A 20,703-nucleotide genomic window follows, 5' to 3' on the forward strand; every position below is an offset into this window, starting at 1 on the left:
ATCAAGCACATTTAACGAACATAAACTCAGAATAAGAAAGGGAAAAAATTCAGGAACTAGAAGCAGTTGAACAACAAAACTCCACCAAACGAAGTTTTCCTTCCATTTTTATTCCTTCTAGAAGTTATTGTTTCTTTTTCATTGACTACAATAACTCAAAACCTCTGAAGCGTGAATAGCAAAATTTTCTCCCTCTTTTCTGTGTATTTGGGATCTCTAGGAAGTTTTGGGCTGAGATTTCGGTTAAAGGGAACGTATAGTAAGTTCAAAGTTCAGATACAGGTACGTACAATCCCAAAATGTACAGTTTAATTTCTAAGAATTATCAAAAAATTATAAGTTGTTAAGTTCAGAACGTTTTCTTTAGGGTGAGCGCTTCTAAAAATGCAAATATAATAAAAGATTCAAAATCACTCCTATAAAGTAGGATAAGCATTCTTAAATAGATTTTATAGAATACATCATTCTCAATGCAATTAACTGCGAAAGCGGAATTTACCGAAAATATTAAGGGAAAGTTTCAAGCATCTTTATAAAATTCTTTTAATTTTTAAATCTGTTTTTTAGGTTACCGAGTTTTAAGGAATTATCAACCTTATAAGAAAAGTGTGTAATTGTTATTTCATGTTTTTATGTTACATTTGCAGTTTGTTTCAGTGCATGTAAGATAAAAAGATTTTCTAGTTACTGAAAGTAATTAACTATTTTATTTAAAAAGATAAAAGATGTAAAGAATTTCTATTTAATAGTTAAATATAGAAAAGTGAAAAATGTTTAATGAAGGATTTTGAATCCTCTAATAAAACTGAAAGCAAAAGACATGGGAATTTTTTATTTTAATACTTTAAGTTGAAAAAGTATGTACTCAAGAAATAAGAATTATGCTGTTTATAAATCTTATGGGGGTGTGCGTTCCGTTGTTTAAAAATAGTGGACTGTAAATTAACTTGATGTTACTTCAGTATAGAACTCAAAAAACCTCAGACTCCTAACGTTGACCGAAACTTCTTTATTGACTTTCAAATAGTAAGTTAGGCGAAGAGCACACAAACTTCGACTTCAGTGGCGGCTTAACCAACACAAACTGAGAAGAACCTCCGCTTAGTTGAAACTCCAGTAATTCACAGCAACCTCGAAGCTCTAACCGCGAGCTTTAAAAACCTAACAAATTTGCGTCTGCGCCGCTCCTCGGTACAAAGAAAGAAATACAATTTGCATAACATCGAACATACCCCCAGCCTTGAAGTCCCAATGGGGTTCAAACAATAAATTTAAACTGCTGAACTGCATAAACCTGAAAAAAAAATTAAAGTCTCTAAATCAAGAATTAAATGGCAAAGCGCATAGCTTTGCTATAGGTCGTTTTATTTCACCATTAGCCGTGCGTAAACTCACCACTCGAACTTTCTCATCCAGACCGGGATGCACTTTAATAATTCTACCTAATTTCCAACGTAGCGGAGGTAGATTTTCGTTCTTAATAAGAACCATATCACCAATCTTCAGGTCTTGTTGTACCTTGCACCACTTGGGTCTCTGCTGCAATCTAGATAAATACTCACTGCTCCAACGATTCCAGAAATGTTGAAATAACCTTTGCACGTTCCTCTAACGGTCACTGCAGCTCATGGTTTCTTGAATTTGGTTAGATTCTGGAATAGCGCTTAAAGCCGCTCCGGTTAAAAAGTGTCCTGGTGTTTTCGCCTCCAAGTCGCTACAATCACTTGAAGCTGGTACCAAAGGCCTGGAATTAAGACAGAATTCAATTTGGGTTATTAATGTCAAAAATTCCTCGTATGTTAAAATAAGTGTTCCTAAACATCTTTTTAAGTGATGTTTCATAGACTTGATACCCGCTTCCCAAAGCCCTCCAAAATGAGGGGCAGAGGGAGGATTAAACAACCATTTAATATTTTCTGAAGAAATATAACCCTGTAGCTGTTCATCACGTTGAACAATAGAAAAGGCTTTCCTTAATTCTTTATTAGCTCCTATAAAATTCGTTGCGCAATCACTGTGAATTTCACACGGTTTGCCTCTATGAGCTGTAAACCGCTTAAGTGTCGCGAGGAATGATTTTGTTGAAAGATCTCCAACTAATTCTAAGTGTATTGCTCTTGTAGTAAAACAAATAAATAGACATACGTAACACTTAAAGATTTTGACTCCTCTACCAGGACGATATTTAACGTTAAATGGTCCTGCTAAATCAATCCCTACACGAGAAAAAGCTCTACTTTGAGTAACTCTTGAAGCGGGTAAATCTGCCATTAGCTGAGTTGCAGTTTGCGCTCTAACTCTACGGCAGATAACACATTGGTTTATACACTTTCTTATAATATCTCTAGCATTCACAATCCAAAATCTATGTCGTATGACAGAAGTGAGTAGCTGCGTACCTGCGTGAAGATACGTGTCATGATAATGCTTAATAATTAAACGCGTAATATTGTGATTCTTAGGTAAAATCATAGGATGTTTCTGATTATTTGAAACTGCAGAGTTTCTGAGCTTTCCGCCTACACGCATTACTCCCGCGGAATCCAAGAAAGGACTTAAAGACAGTAATTTACTTGATGTCTTCAAGGGTTTACCAGACTCTAAACAGAATAATTCTTCTGGAAATTCGGCTCTTTGCACAATCCTAACAATCATAGAAGTAACTTCACAGAATTCTTCAGTAGATAAATAACCCTTTATACGCTCTGTAGGTAACTTACTACAATTATTTCTGAATCTCAAACACCACGCTAACACCCGACATAACTTTAACCATGACGAAAATCTTGAAAACACACTAGGCTCTTCAAATTTGGAAGCATTTGAACTGAAACTTTTTCAATTCCTTCAACATAACTTCACCCTCTAATTCTACACTTGAATTTTGCTGTACATGAATTACGGATTCGTTTAACCACTGCGGTCCCTTCATCCATAACTCACATTGTAGGAATTCTGATGGAATAAAACCTCTGGTCCCACAGTCTGCAGGATTTTCTTTCCCAGCAACATAATTCCATTGAATATTTGGAACAGTTTCCTGGATTTTTGCAACTCGATTTGCCACAAAAGGTAGCCAACGGCGAGGTTCGGACGAAACCCATGCCAATGTAACCCGCGAGTCGGTCCATGCGTAAATATTGTTAATAGGCAGTTCTATGCATGATAATACTGCATGTAAGAGGTTGGTTAAAAGTAACGCAGCACACAACTCTAGTCTCGGAAGAGACTGGGTTTTTAAGGGCGCTACTCTGGTTTTCGATGTCAGAAGGCTGACTTTGACTGACGAATCAAGGTCGATTGTACGGAGATAGATGACTGCACAATAAGCCTTTTCTGAAGCGTCGCAGAAAGCATGGATATCTATCACTACTGCCTTCGGACTCAAGACATACCTCGGAAATTGTAAGCTTGAAAGTAAGGGCAATTCTAGATAGAAACGCTTCCATTTCCTACTTATTCTCTTATCAACAAGTTCATCCCAACCCAGCTGTAAGTTCCATAATTCTTGTGATAATATTTTCGCGTATATTATTGTTGGCGCTAACCATCCCATTGGATCAAAAATTTTCGCTACTTCTGATAAAATAGTCCTCTTAGTAAACTCTATCACTTATGCATACCGAAAAATGAAACGTATCACTAGAGTTGTTCCAATTAATTCCCAATACTTTTACTTTCTTATCACTGTTTATTTCAAGAGAAATACTGGATTGTCGTAAGCACTCGGGAATATTCTCTAAAATAGCTGAACTGTTTGAAATCCACTTCCTTAAGCGAAATCCACCCCTTTTCATCATTTCATTCAACTGCTGAACTAGAACATTCGCTTCCTCTTCACTTTGTGCCCCTGAAATCAAATCATCAACATAAAAATCACGAAGGGCAATTTTTGATGCTAAAGGAAATCTCACTTGTTCATCTAATGCAAGTTGTTTCATTACTCTAGTAGACAAATATGGCGCACAGGCAGTCCCATATGTAACTGTGACTAATCTAAATGTACTCAAGTGCTCACTAGGACTATCCCTCCAAAGCATTCGTTGCCAATTTATATCTTCTGGGTGGACACGAATTTGTCTGAACATCTTCTCTATATCGGCACATACTGCAATTTTGTGAGTTCTAAACCGTAGAAGAATTGGAAACAGCTCTTGCTGAACTCTTGGCCCAACCATCAAAATATCATTCAATGTCGTTTTAGCTGAAGCATCGAAAACAACTCTCAGTTTAGTCGTAGTACTTGATTCCTTTAATACGGCATGATGAGGCATGTAATACGTAGAGTCAATAAGAATCTCTCCCTCAAGCACTCCCTCCATATGTCTCAGCTCAAGGTATTCCCTCATGAAATCCTTATACTGTTCATATATCTGAGGCCTTTTTAGAAGTGAATTTTCTAAAGATTGGAATCTACGCATAGCTAATTGTCTGGAATCTCCAACCTGAGAAGGCGGAGAGTGAAACGGTAATTTCACAGTATATACCCCACTTTCCTCTCTCGTATATGTAGATTTGAAATAATCTTCACATGCTCTCTCCGATTTAGTAAGCATGTCAAACGTAGGTACAGCATCCAATTTCCAAAAGTCAGACAGCATCTGATCAGTTTCCACTTGTATATTATATAGTAGGATTAATTTCTGTTGAATTATTCACACTACCTGAAATAATCCATCCCAGTTCAGAACGAGAAGCTACCGGTTTACCTTCTTCGCATTTAATTATTTCTCCCTTTAAAAGAGGTAAGGCAATATCTACGCCTAAAAGTATATCAACAGGCACACTTTTGTAAAATGTTGGATCTGCTAACATTAAATCATTATATTCCTCAACGTACTTCTTATCCAATGTAAAATGCGGCAAAGTTCCAATAATTCTATTGATGATAAATACTGGTGTTTTAAATGACACTTTCGCCGGAAAATGCGGAACGAAGTTTATTTCCGTAATCCCATTAGTTTTCGTATCCAAAGACCCTAAACATGAAATAAAAACTTTGGCATTTCTTCTTGCTAACCCTAGCCTTTGTACACAATCTTCTGAAATCAGGCTTTTTTGACTGCCAGGGTCCAGGAAGGCTCTACACAATTGGTATTCACCCGATGAATCTAACACTTTAACAACAGCCGTACATAATAAAACTTCACTCTGAAAATTAAAGTCTGAAACACAAGATTTAATTACTGGACTAGAACTTGCAATATTCTTCCCTGACCCAGCCGATTGAGCGCGAGGTTCTGGCTCAGGGAAAAATGGCTTAGCCGTCACTGATAATTCATTCGAACTGTTCATAATTCCTTTACGTGCCTTTGGTTCATTTTGAACTCTTTCGAAATGTAGTGTGTGATGATTTTTAAAGCACTTTTTACATTTATGTGTACTTCTACACTCGAAAGCTTTATGGTTTGAAACCAAACAATTAAAACAAACATTATTTCTCATGACAAAATTAACGCGTTCCTGAACATTCAGATTTAAAAACTTATTACATTTAAAAACTGAATGACCGGCTTTACAATACGTACACTGCGCGCGAATCTCTGAAGCCAATGAAGTTAATTTGTCTTTTGTAACTTGTTTTTTAACACCTTGCGTTTTACCTGCTTGCAAGGTTCTGGCATGAGATTTCAAGAACTCTAGCAGATTATTAAGTGTTGGTATTTCCTCACTCTTTAATGTTCTTTCCCACCACCCTCTCGTCGAAGAATCCAATTTAAACTGTACTATTAACATTAAAATAGTATCCGCGAATTGCTCCACTTTGAATCCTAGATTTTCAAACGAACATACACACTCTCTTACAGTGTCTACTAACGCTAATATCTGACTAGGAATTTCAGCTTGTAAATTTGATAAATACAAGATTTTCTTTAATAACGATGAAAGTAATTCTCTCTTATGTGAAAATCTTTGACACAATAAATGCCACGCTATTTCGAAATTCCTGTCACAAATAGTTAAAGCTTGAACAATTCTCAAAGCATCTCCTTTTAAAGAACCCTTTAAATATTGTAGCTTTTGTGCACCTGATAAACGGTCATTATCCACTATCGCCGTTTTAAATAAATCAAAAAATAATAACCATTCTTCAGTACTGCCACTAAATACAGGAAGAGTTAGCTTAGGTAAGCGTATACTCGCTATTTCACAAGATTTAGTTTCCACACTAATGTCTTTAACATTCTTGACTCTGATTCAGAATGTTAAAGACATTAGTATTTATTCGACGTGTTATTGTGTCTTAATTCTTAACTCTGGTTAGCATTAAAATTAACTCATCCACAGTATCTTGTATGACCTGTTGTTCTTCTATAAATACATCAATATCTTTTTCTTCACACACTACAAATATGTTACTAAAAATATCCGAAAGTTCAGTCATTAAGTCATTTAATCTAGATTTAAAAAGTTCCAACTGATCAACATCAGCAGAATCGTAAGTCACGGTAATTTTCTCTTTCAGTTTACTTAACTTAGCTTTAGCTACACGCTTTTTAGTCTTAAGCGTTGTAAATTCCATTATCTAATAAGAAAGATAAAAAAACACTGACTCACCAAATTTACTGTGACTCCGTAGCCGACGGACCACAAAACATGTACGTTCCGTTGTTAAAAATAGTGGACTGTAAATTAACTTGATGTTACTTCAGTATAGAACCCAAAAACCCTCAGACTCCTAACTTGACCGAAACTTCTTTATTGACTTTCAAATAGTAGTAAGTTAGTTGAGGAACGGCGAAGACCACACAAACTCCGACTTCAGTGGCGGCTTACCAACACAAACTCAGAAGAACCTCCGCTTAGTTGAAACTCCAGTAATTCACAGCAACCTCGAAGCTCTAACCGCGAGCTTTAAAAACCTAACAAATTTGCGTCTGCGCCGCTCCTCGGTACAAAGAAAGAAATACAATTTGCATAACATCGAACAGGGGGGAAAAAACAGAATTTCAGGTTCTGGTTGAAAAATTTGATTTTGCATAATGTGGTTTAGCCAAGACAGTTTTTACTATATTACGTTCTTTGTCAATGTAATATTCATATTTTCAGATTCCTGTTACCTTTTAATGATTTATCGATTGATTTCATTATATTCTTTTATTGAATTGAATGCAGTGAGTGAAGAATGTTCACCAGATTTATAGCAGTGCCAACTCTCCATACTCATTAATTATTGAATATTTTTCATGAAATTTATATTTGTTTCTTGGAAGTTCTTTTCTCGTATATCATAAATATTGACACACATTCTTGAAATAGCTTCATTTTTTGTTTACGTGTTGTAAATTTGTTTATAAATGTTTTAATTTACATGCAATTTTTTTTTACAATAAGAATCTACTCTATTAGAGTAAAGTTGACACTTTTAGTTTAGCTATTCGTCACTGTAATTATTGTAAAGTAAACACTATAAGTCTAATCTACACATAGTACCGATCTATAACAAAAATTACCATTTTTGAATTAACTGCCTACACTTTTCAGTGAGCCCTTTTATGATTGCCTTGGCAGTTGCTTTCATATCTTATCTATTCGTAAGTAATTGCTTTGAAAAAGAAGTTTTTGGCAGCTTTTAGTAATCATAACTCATTACTACAATTATTTTCTACACTATTCCCATAAAAATAAAACTATGAGACAAATATATATATATATTTTTTTACTTGAAAAACGTTTATTATTAATAGTTTTCTATACGTATATCATTAAAACTCCCTTCTCAGTTAACATTATCGTAATTGATGTAAATAGTTCTGTATAGAATAGTGTGTATCTCCAACCGATATTTAAATCGTTATAAGAGGCTCACTGTTTTCATCATTTTATGCAGATCAGTGCAATAGGCCACCATCTTTGGTGGGCCATTTTGTGACGTCATCAGGCAGTTCAGGATTGGGCGGATTAAGCCTACAAGACAAATCATTGCTCGGTGTAACAGGGTCTTTACTAGATCCTTCAGCATTATCTCATCATTATCAGCAAGGTATAGTTTCCAAACTTTTCTTTAAGTTTTAAATAAAGACGAAAATATATTCGGGATATAAAGGCATGGTTACGGTGTTAGTTTGGTGCTGGTTTTGTTTATGGTGGTGGTAAAATATATTATGTGAGAAATGAGGTGATGGTATTTTTAATGTGTTGTTTATCAGATGATATCTGTATGCTCTTAATAAGTCATGAAATACTTTTTAAATATCAAATAAATTATCGTGTACTATTCATGCCCATATTTTCCTCTCAAAACGTAAAAGATCTTAATAATTCTTAAATTTCGTAAATTAATGAAATAAAAATTAAGAATTATTAAAAAAGGGTTAGAAATAAAAATTAAGAATTATTAAAAAAGGGTTATTCTTGTGATCGAAAGAAAAATAAATTATCCCATCAACGCGTCATCAGTTATATTCGTTTCAGAAAAAACATACTTGAATGTATCTTTCTGTTAATAATTGTCTTTATTCTCGAAACTGCAGTACTGATATAAATAATCCAACAGATTTACCAATGCATTCTTAGAGGTAACAAAAGTCCTTGAAATCAGGGTTTTAAGTATGCATTTTGAGTACAGGACACTTCCCAATAACTAATAACTATATTGTCATTATTTTAATAATTAATTATTATCTTGGTGTCAGTGCATGAGTAACTTGCATGACTGCATGTGCATGATTTGTAATTACTAATATAAATTTCTCAGACACTCTGATTGTATAACTTACTCTGATTGTATAAGTACAGTGCTAATATTGTTGTGTTGTATTACCTTGCTTTATTTGTTATTATCTCAGTCCATCTTGCTAACACTTGCTTAGAGTAACAGGGACATAAAAACAAATTAAACAACTAAAAATTAAATCTCGTTAATTAAATTTGTTGCATTGCTGGTTATCTATTGCTGGTCTGAACTTAAGTTACAAAATTACATTATTTCCAATAGAAGATTCATATCTCATCCAACAGAAGACTTGGGATATTTAAATAGTAAAACTGTATTAGTCCAAGTTTTCTAATTTTTTATTTTTAGTGTAGCATTTACTTAAATATTTTTTCAACTAAAGTATATTTGAGGTTAACAGTTTTACATTTTTCTTTATTTTCAATAAATGTAAAAGTTTTAATTAATATTAAAAAGCCTTAAATTTAATATTGCTTTTCAACGTAGACCTGTCTCAATATTTTTAGAATAAAAGAAAATTTATTTCTTTTCCGTTATATTTATGCTAATTTAGTTACCATGCTCGTGCAATAGTGCAAACTGATGCAACATATATTTTTTTTTCCAATGGCAAGCTCTAGCAGTTTATAGGCGTTGGCCATTACCAAAGTCGGAAGCGGTGATCTCTATTATAGAGGCATCTAATAGGTGGTCCACCAGTGCCTCCTATGAAAGGATGGACAAATTACATTCATGTTTCTCCAGGATTCTAACCGGGCCGTTTGATACGGCAGTCGGAGTTACTAACTACTTTCCCGTCTGGGCAGTATATATATTACGTATTTATCTTAGCATTAGAAGAAAAATTGCTTTCAAGTTAATATATCAAGTTAATGGTCAAATATTTTTAGTATATGAGAATAAAAAAATATGATTCGCATGATTTTAAAATTTCAGAAATTACGAAAATACGCATACGAAACTCAACAAAGGTTAACCGTATCTTTAAAAGATGGACTGATCTTAAAGTGGCTTTACCATGTAGCATGTTTTGTATGTTTTAAAAGGCTGAATTATAATACTCAATAAGTTACAAAACTGGAAAAAACTAATACATATATTTCTAAAGTTGATTTAGTTTGTTTCATCTTGTAAGCTTTTATTTACTACTGAAAGTTGAGAAGTCCAAATTCATACGTTAATAATAATATCTACTTTAAAGTAAATAAATATTTGCGATATATTTGTATTAGTGATAATATTTCTTTGTAAATAATTTTCATTTCTAAATAGCTTCAAAAATTAATTCTGCCATGAGTTGCAAAAGAATTTGAATTTTCAGTTTCATAGGATTTAACATAACCATAAGATCGTAAGATTAAACAATTTGGGAGTGCAAACTTTCTCCCAAATTGTTTAATCTTACTCCAAAATTTACTTATCATAAGAAAGTGTCTGAAGTAGTACTGTAGTACGTCTGAAGTATTTGAGTACATAATACTAAATAGAAACTCTTATAAAAATATGCTATGCTGTTAAAAATTGACTTGTTTTAAAATTAAATAAATAAATTTCAATTGCGTAAATAGTAAAATTTCATTTCTTTCTCATAAGCCCCCTACCTAAATTACTTTTGAATAAATTCATGCAGCAAAAACTATTCACTTTCTTACTTTTAAACTGCATAAATCTTACACTATTTAGATTTCTTTCTCTCAAAAGTGGTAAAATCCTTATAATACAGGCCCTATAGCATTATCTTAATTAACATTATAGTATTCTCATTAATAAGAATAATTACAAGTGGAAGCAAATAAAAATTTCAGTTTTACTCGAATACTTTTAGTAAACAACCACAGTTTTGATTCAGATAAAGTAATAGCGAAGTATACTAATATCAATATTACAAATAATTCAGTGCATAAAATTTTATTTTATTTTATTTTATTTTTAATGTTATCACATTTGAGTACTATAATCCAGCCTTGCTTTGCATTCCCCGTACTTGCTGAACTTTTTTTTTTATATTGAAAACATAACACTACCCATTGCCGCATGTTGCATGTGTATGTGACGTGAGCTTTTCCGCGCATGTTCTTTACAGTAGTGGGTGGCGAGGTGTGCAGCCGTTCCTCCACACCGAGGAATGAGCACCAGCACGTGGTGACCACCTCCGAAGCCCCCTCTTCCACACCTGTGTCGTCATGCCTCACCTTGCTTCAGCCCCTGCATGCCACCAGTTCTGCTTTGGACCCATATGCAGCCACCTTCTCACCTTCACAGTTCCAAGGTAATGTAGCTGGTTCAAATGATTCAATTTAAATGAAAGGACAAAGCCAAGGTTGCAGACTTCCAGAAACACTCTAAAATTGTTTCTGGCATAAATTGAACCTAAACTTGATAAGGATACGCATTTAGCACACTTGTTTAAATAGAAATATAAGTTATTAAAGCAATTGTTGAGTTTAAAGCAAAGGAAAACTTAGTTAAACATTTAAATGGGATTTTTCTTTGTGAGAATACTATGGGTGTGATTTAATATTACCAATATACAAGTTGTCCACAAAAGAAATGTGCAGTTTTGAATTATATACAAAAACAATCAACGTTGTTTAAAGAGCGTTTTTAAAATAAAAGTGGTAGCTTCGAGATATTGCTTAAAGATGACAAAAGGATGAAGTTTCTCTGAAACTAGAGGAATGCATTAATGGCTCTTTTCTCTGAGTAATCTCTGAATTTTCTACATTGTACGTGGTTGATACTGTTTAGATATTTTCTATGTAACCAACAGACTACCAACGAAGGACTGTTTCCAACCTATAAGATTTTTAAAATACTAAGAACAGGTAGAGATTCGCTGGCATAACCATTGGGATAAGCTTTTAATTTTTCAAAAATTGAACGCAAGCACTATTAGTCGCGTTTTACATATTACCTATTAAAATATCCAATGTGGAAACCACGTGTCTTCCTTATACGGCCTATTACATTAAACACATTTTTGCCACGCTCCACTTAAAATTATTTCCTTAAACTTCATTAGAGATCTATTTCTCTTCAATCACCTCAGTTCTTACTTCGCAACAAGGTACAATTTACCAACAGCTAAGAATAAAAAAAACTCAGCTCATTGAGCCGGGTAACAGAGTGGGTAAGGAAAATTTAAAAAATATGTGAAAGATAAATTATAATTAAACTTAGCAACATAAATTAATTTCCCTCTGTATTCTAAAAATAGTAATCTCTATTTGCACTGCGTCATTTCGAGACTAATTCAGGTTATATGATTCTTATGTAATTCTGATAATGTAAATGCAACTAAAATTCAAACAGCCAATAATAATTTTGCAGCAATATTAATTATCCAATCAAAATGCATTGAGAATCAAAACTAACTCATCTGAATTAAAATTTCATTGTGAACATAACAGTTGTCCGCTACTTTTCGACCTATCCGGTATGCTGGCTGCTGCTTCGTCCTTACTGCAAAGTTACAAAAAATGTAAACCTCTTGAAATAGGCACAAAGAATGTGCAAACTTGTCCGTGGCCGCAACATGTTTACTGAAAATATGGTGCGGGTGTTAATATGCGACTGAATACAATATTTTCTGTCCATTACAATTGAAAATTTTAATTTCCTGTTGGTCTTAGTTATTAGCTTTGTAGAGACATTAGGTTATTTCGAAGCAGGAGATATAAAAAATGAGCAACGCCCTCGCCGGGACTCGAACCACGGACCTCTTGAATACGCGTCGGGCGTGCTGACCACTAAACCACGAAGGCATGCTAAGAAGGCTGGAGAAATACCTTATAGCTTTAAATTTTGAAAAAACTTACCAATATTTTACGTTTTTCTTTTTTATTTAGCAGTATAAAACTTAAGTTAGAAGCGTATGTACTTTTAATACTCTGCATTTGTTTATGAAGTTTTACAAAAGAAAATACACCTGTTAAGGATTAATATTTGAAAAAAAAAAAAAAAAAAGAAGAGTACTTCCAGAAAAGAAAAAAATACCTCCGTGTTTGAAGGATTTTTTTAAAAATACAAATGCATTCTTTTTTCTGTGAAATTTGAAAGCATTTCTAAAATAAATGCATGCTGCTTTCAACTGTGCACAAATTTCATCCAGTTTATATACAACAGTTTATATACGAATGTGAGTAAACATATGCATATACTTTGTAGACATTAGGTATTTTTTGCAAGCAGACAAAGATAAAAAATTAGCAACGTCTTCGCAGGGAATCGAACCGCGGACCTCAGGAATACCAACCCAGCGTACAGAACCACTACACTTCGAAAGCACTCTAGGAATTTTTTAAAAAATACAAATGCATTCTTTTTTCTGTGAAATTTGAAAGCATTTCAAAAATAAATGCATGCTGCTTTCAACTGTGCACAAATTTCATCCAGTTTATATACAACAGTTTATATACGAATGTGAGTAAACATATGCATATACTTTGTAGACATTAGGTATTTTTTGCAAGCAGACAAAGATAAAAAATTAGCAACGTCTTCGCAGGGAATCGAACCGCGGACCTCAGGAATACCAACCCAGCGTACAGAACCACTACACTTCGAAAGCACTCTAGGAAGGCGGGGAAAATACCTTATACATTTCCCCCTTTTAAAGAGCGACTGGGATATTTAGGCGACCCAATCGCCAATTCCTGCATGTGGAGAATCCTCATCTAACACCCTTTATAGTTCGGTCGCCACTGTAGAGACATTAGGTTAATTGAAAACCCGGAGAGATGAAAATTTAGCAACCGCCTTCGCCGGGAATCGAACCACGAACCTCTGGAATACCAGCCCAGCGTGCAGAACCACTACACTACGAAGGCACGCTAGGAAAGCGGGAGAAATACCTTATAACTTGAATAATAAGGAATAATTTAGAATTCCGGAGTCTTTTTATATTTGTGTACTTCCCAACGAGCAAAAATATTAAAATTCAAAGAAGCATTCATTATGAATATAGTATTAAAACTAGTTTTGTGCTATTTCTTAAGTGGTCGTAAAAGGTTCAAGGCAAACTTTTTATGATTATGTATGAATGTTATGTACGCATTTATGATCAGGATAAAACTTAAAAAAATCAAATTCAGACTTCATCCACCAATTAAAGCAGCTTTTTTTTATTGCTTTAAAAGTAGAATTATTGTATTTTGTATATTTTCTACATAATCTTGTTCATGGAGAAGTAAATTATGATTTCCCAAGTATAATACTCTTAAATTGTTTTAATCTACTACTAAGTTTTTTAAAGTTCTGAATAAACAGGGATATTTTACTCAGATCTTCTCGAATTTATTTCAGAGACCATGCGAAACATTTTTTTTAATCATGAAATGTATTCCAGGGAATAAAGACACTTAGAATGCTAGAAGTGTGTCAATCGTTTTCTCCAATAATTCCACACAAATGCACTTTTGGAAGTATTTAATGATTAGAATTTGAGTGTATATTTTGTCTTTAGGAAACACCTTTAAAGAGCGGCAATATTGCATAAAATATCACGCCACTTTGTTTAGCAATAAAATGTAATATACGGATAACGAGAATATCCCGAAGAAATTACTTGCCAAAAGATAGAGTCGGAAGTTATTAACGGCTATTCTTAAATTCTCACGGGTAAAAGCACGTTCAGACACTTAGTAGTTTGAAATGTTAATGAATATTAAAGTCTTAGTTATGGCCAAAAGCTGCTTCCCATCATCAAAAGTTATTACTAAAATTTAAACACGAGGTGAAAAGTTATTACTAAAACTTAGATAGAAACAACAAGCAAGATTCCTTATAACATAGCACTTGTCCAACGGAATTCAAGATCGTTTCATGGCTCGTAACCCATCCAGAAAGAGTCGCCATTTTCAAACGCTGACAAATTAAAACGAGCCAGGAGGTATTTAAGAAACCAATTCTAGTAAGATCCTGATCAAGATTCCTTCGCTGTTGCAGGGTGAAGGAGGGGAAATATCTTAAAGCTTGCCTCCTTTAAATGCATGACGTAAATTGAACGCTGATAAAAGTTTTGAGGCCGTAAGTGAGGTAGTAAAATTTGGTAACTGTTTATCGGCTTTGCCTCTGTAATTGCCCAGGTAATGAGGCGTGCATCATGACTTCAGTGTAGTCTTATTTCTTGGCCGCTGAGTCGGAATTCGTAACTTGGCGAGACTTCTTGGTGATCAGTCAACATCCATCAGTTCCCGACCATACTGGAAGCAGTTACAGGGAAGAGATGATCCCACCGACAAGGGAAGGAAAAGGTGGATTTGGATTTACGCCTTTAGGGATTTGAGGTGTTCGTTCCTTTTATGTGGATTTTCTTAAGAGAATTCAGTTACCCTAATTAAAGGCATAAGCCAAAGAACAATGATATACAAGTACCTGTTTGCTATTTTTACATTGTTTATCAATATTTAAGAAGGAAAATGAAGTTTAAAATTATTCATTACCGAAAGCAAAGTCCTTCTACTAAGAAAAGTACTTAAAAATGCGATTGGAAAAGGCACGAGACCCAATCGTCTAAATCTAATTACCATCCCTCACACTGTAATTCGACAGCAAATGTAAAGATGATTACTTTTTTTAAGAATCTGGAAACGTAAATAGTCAGCTTTGCACTCTTCAGAACTCGAACCCCGGAGGATCGTTAAATTTAATTAGATATGCTAACCACTTACACATCGAGAACAAGCACGAAGGAATATGATAATTCTTTATAAGTTGGCTTTTTTTACTTAAGCTTTTCCTAACATTTTTGTACCGGTGAGTACATTTGTTATACACCGATATTACGAGATGAAAACTTTCCTTCAAGTACACTTGAGTTGAAGTGATTAACAATTATTATAAAGAAAAACACATAAATTCACAACTTTTCATCGTCGAAAATAATCATGCAAGTGGAACACCAGGCATACACATTCACTTATATATGTATAAAAAAGGAAAAAGTTCTACACTACGTATTATACTTTTTAAGGGTTGAATTTTCTTTTAAACCAAACCAACAGTTCTTTGTTACATGTCATTTTAAAATAGCATTTTTTTAATCTCAAAATTCAGAAATTTCTGACAGTATCATTTGGATAAGAGAAAAAGTATCACGTGTAAATACAGAATTCCGATATGTACACTTACATAAATTAAAAATGTAAAACAAGGGGTTTTTCATTTTTTCAGCTTACATTTTAGAAAAAGGAAAAGGAAATATCACCTTGACTGCCATTCAATTTCTAGGTCAATCTGATTTTTTATTACAGAGAGATGTATTATTGCATAGGGGACCCATTTTGATCGCTATGGAATAAAACATTGAAACCTTTGTTTGAATTTACTATTATTTTATATTAAAATAAAATTTATATATTTACATTTTTATACATCCCTCCGACCAAATATAAAATAATTAGCTATAGATTTCAAATAGAAACTAATCAAAAGAAGCGTCTCAAACTAAGGAATTTTTGAGTTATCATGTTTTGAATACTAACACTGTTAATAATATAGTAATTATCTTTTAACTACGAGTTAAGCATCATTTTAAACATTGTCCTGTCTTCCTTTTGATTCACGTCAAGTGTATTCTCCCAGACAAGGAGGAGACAAGGAGGCATATTAAAATTATAAGTAGGAGAGAGCTTGAAAATTAACACATGTTAACTGCTACACATGCCTTGTGGAGTGAAGAACCGCCGCGGCTGTCTGAACATGTAAACAAATGCCATATTATTTCGAAAGCGTTAGCAATTACCGGAGGCCGTTATCGATTTCCGTTGCCAATGGAAATTTGTAAATGCCTTCTTTATAGCGATTAGCTGAGGCTAAAATTAGATTTTTTGAGATGATTTGATTTTTGACAATTGTAAATTTTAAGGGAAGGTGCCAAAATATTTCAAATTATTGTAGAACGCTAACCATTCAGTTGTAAATTCTTTCTGTAAGTTTAATAAATTAAAGTTATCCAAGTAAATTTGTTGAATTTCAAATATATGTTCTTGTTCAATTTGATATAAGTCAAAGTGGCAAACTGCCAATTAAAAAGTAACTCTATAGTTTAAGTAGCAGACTAATAACAGCACTCATGTCCCTCATTTCTCCTATTACTTCAAATCTCTCTTTAGAGAAGGAAAGCAAGTTTTACTCGAGCTTTTCAGAATTGCCGAATCTGAATTCTGAATTTCCTTTCCAACACAGACTTTTAACAGTGACATATCCTTCTACGCCATCTAATAATAAGTAATTTTATACTACTTAAATACACATACGTATTTGCCGATGGTACTAATAAATGTCTTTTTCTTTCAGCTGCAAAATCAATCAACATAAGAATAATTTAAAACTGGGATAAACATTAAGTGAATGGTAGGAAAGGCTATTTCTTCAGATTTTAAACGCCAACCAGTGGCCGAGAGTTTAAGTTGCTAAGCACTGATAGTTCGGACCGGGGCTCGAATCCCGATGAACAGGCTGGCTTGCATGGGCGGTTTCGTGGTTTTTCCCATGTGTAACGTGTGTTGAGCTAGTTTCCCTTAGAAATACTCCACGAAGGCATTCCTCCTCTTAGACTGATAGCCTTCGCGTGCTTTGACGTAATCAAATAAACCAAACTACGTTTAAGATTTTGAATCATGCCACAACACTATTTTTCTTGGTAGTTTACTGCAGGAAGAATATCCTCAATTAAATAGTATATAAATACTTTTACTAATTTTCATCTAAAAATGCAAAAATATTTGGTAATCATTAAAAGTGTTAAGTAAATCAGTGTGTTTACGAAAAGATGTAACAGACTTCTACGTTTTCCAACCTCCTGGCTCATAAAGTACTTAATTTTTCAGACTGCTGATTGGTCCTTGAAAGTTTGTCTCTTTCATATCATTCCCAAATTTATGAATTTTCAATCGACAGTTTTTTGGGGAAGGAAAACAAAATGTTGTGTGTGTGGTCGATATGGATTAGTAAATGTTAGACTTCATTCCTAATTCGTTACTTTTGTTACAGTATAAAAATTATTTTAAATTTCAGTTGCTCATATAGCCATTACACTGGTAGTTATTTATTTTTGTAACATAAATTACTGTGACATTAAATTATAAATCCAATGCTACTGAAATTATGTAAAATAATTTAAAAATATTTTAAGTCATTAATTTTTTTCCTCTTCGACGAAAACTTTTCTTAACAATTCAGACCACACACGAATATCATTTCTGCGCTTGCGCTTACATATAACTGTGATTCGTCGTTTGATTTCTTTGTCTTCCAATGGAAATCTTTCTCATAACCGAGCGAACAAATGTTTCGTCTCCGCGATGTCAGCTTGCTCCTAAAAGCGAACACAATGGATACCCTACTAAAAAATGCAAAAATTACCACAGCGTGAAGAAAAAGCCGGTCTTGGAACAACAGCAATAAGCAAATTAGGAAGCAAAATAATAAAAAAAAGTTCGCGACAAATGTAGGATACATGACAGAGAGCGCACGAAAAAAAAAAAAAAAAAAAAAGAAGAAAAGATCTAGAAGTCCATCAAGCGAAAGTAAAAATTCTTGGAAATTAGTTTTCAAACTTCAACAAACATACATCCAAACAATAAGATAAGTTGAACAGCAATAAAAGGGTAAAAAAAATCTCTTTTAAGAAAGTTCTTCCGACAAAGAATCATTGTTTCAAAAAGAAAGCATGAGACCTTTTTTTTTACTGTTGGTTCTCGCTCTTGTACACTGTTTTCGGCCTCTTCCTTTTTTTGTTTAATCGTCTTTTTCCGGAAAGAAATCAAGAAAAGGAATGCACTGCGGAAAAGTTCATTTCTTTCGTTTCTTTCTTTTTTCCTCTTCCTTTTTCGTTTTCTTCTTTCCCTCCCATTTCCTTCTGAAGTTTCTTTTTTTTTTCTTCTATCCTTTTCCAGAAGTCATTTCTCAAGAAAGTTGCTTTTTGGTTTTAAGTGTCGGAGAGGAATTGTCTCTCCTTTCGATGTGACATCGGGGCAGACGGGGGGATAGGGTTGCCTTCCGATTTGATGAGGGCGTCAAAATCGCCAATTATGTCGCCAACAGTTGGCCGGAACCGTAATTTAGATGATTTGACAGCTATACCAGCTCAAGTTAGTATGATAACTTATATGAAACTAAGATGAGTTTCTCATCTTCTGCCACTCACTTGATACCTTATGAAATCAGACAAATACAACATTAACTGTCTCCAGTTTTGAACTGTAGGACTCATATACTCATATACTCAATATACTCATTTTCCATTAAAATGGAAAATAAGTAATCCGCATTGTCTTCGTTCTGAAATTAAGAATTCTTAATTTTCGTATAATTTTCAGCTTCATTCCTTATTAGTCAAGAGCGATGAATGTTTTAAATTAGAATATTCGTCTTCCCTAAAAATAGGGACTATCTAAATCACATGAAAGGAATGATATAGATTACTTAAATAAACTTATTTTCTATTCAGAAGGCTATGCACATTACCAACTACTAAGTTAAGGCAATCAATAATGTTATTAGAAGGAACGGCAGTTAGTCGAAGGTACATGACGTCTTTCCTGTTGCAAATAAAAAAAAAATAAATAATCTGAAAGCTTTCAGATTTTATATTATGCCCAAAGGAGCGCTTCTTTCATTTACACACACAAATACACGTTTCGAAAATCGTTTCGAGAGCATTTGGCCTAAAAATATTTAAAAACGTCATATCTTTAGAATTTACGATATACAGTCTAGCTTGCCTGAGATAAAAAATGTTTTCTTCTATAGAATGTTGCCACTCTTTGGAATCGTAGAGTATTTTAATCAAAAATTCGTTAAAATTCAACAAAGTATGAAATATATAATAAAGAAAATTCGAAATTCAAGATTCGGGCTTCCAACTGACCATATTCGGTTCGAAGGCCATGATATTCAAAATTTGTTGGATCTAAGTACCGTAGATATAATACAAAGCGATAGCATTTGATGGCAACAATCTGAAAAGCGATTCAACGCTTTAGTGATTCGACGCAAAATGCCGTTCCCAGACTAATAGCCCTTCTGAGCTAACGTCCCTTTGGACTATTGAAATAAATAAAATAAAATTTATTCAATTACATATAGCATCTCAAAAGTGATTTATCTCTCTGACATCAGATGTGTTTTTTTAAATGCCATATTGGCGTTAGATATATATTTAAAATCTAGAATGATTATTAAAAGTTACGATTTTTAGCTGTAACAATAGTACACAGTTCCATTGAAGGCTTTTTCTGGATCACTGGAGAAAAACGACCAGGAAAGAACATTCACCCAGTTTGCCACTATTAGATATTTTATGCTTCAGAAAACAACGTCTCGGTACTGGAATGTATATTAAGAGAAACAGTTTGGCTCTGTGCAAAGACATTTAAAGTCTGTAAGATACTAAAATTCACCATGCGGAGACCGATGAATAAACACTACTAATTTTTTGCAATACTCGAATTTCCTTCTACCTGTTAATCTTCAAAGCAGTTAATTAAATTTTAGACAAATTATGTAACGTATTCATTTGATTTTTGGGACACTAAATGACTGTAGTTAAAATGCCCAGTTTCTTTTCTTAACTAGGGAAATAAAAATTTTCTGAAGGCTTTTTAAAACTTAAATAGGACTGGAATTTGAAGATCTATATCATTTTTAGAAGAAACAAATCCCGTTTGTTATCATTCATAAGCCTTCAAACATTCGAACTTTGACCAGGTAATGTTCAATCACACTTCTAAGAGTTACCTCTGCCTTTAAAAAAGAATTGATTCGTAAATTACTTTCCTATGTGGAGCACGAGAAGATAGAAATAGATTAGATAGTTAATTAGACAGAAGTAGAGTTAAAAATAAATTTAAAAATACAATAATCATGAAAAATTATAAACTGAGATAGGCTTTAACGTCTAGTCAATAAGCGATATGTTACCCATTCTTTCTCTTTTTCTGCCTCACACGCACATATATGTGTATACATATGCATATACTTTTTTTTAATTTATATATATATATATATATATGTGTGTGTGT

The 20,703-nt window shown here is 33.5% G+C and overlaps 1 protein-coding gene across 4 annotated transcripts in view; it reads left to right on the forward strand.

Annotated features, from left to right (window-relative positions):
• The window catches only part of LOC118196992 (uncharacterized), a 443,070-nt gene that overhangs the window by 407,411 nt on the left and 14,956 nt on the right, over positions 1-20,703 (forward strand). For 2 of the 4 annotated variants that reach the window (XM_085825207.1, XM_035368461.2), the window contains 2 exons: positions 7,832-7,984; positions 10,761-10,946. The exons of 1 other annotated variant lie outside the window; for it this stretch is intronic. In XM_085825207.1, coding sequence (XP_085681333.1) covers positions 7,832-7,984; positions 10,761-10,946 — 339 coding nt within the window. The remainder of the gene's footprint in view (positions 1-7,831; positions 7,985-10,760; positions 10,947-20,703) is intronic. One more of the 4 variants, XM_085825216.1, reaches the window with a different exon arrangement.

This window comes from Stegodyphus dumicola, chromosome 1 (assembly GCF_044657685.1).
Source record: "Stegodyphus dumicola isolate Sdum_Otavi_A_Nest chromosome 1, ASM4465768v1".
NCBI classification, from domain to species: domain Eukaryota; kingdom Metazoa; phylum Arthropoda; class Arachnida; order Araneae; family Eresidae; genus Stegodyphus; species Stegodyphus dumicola.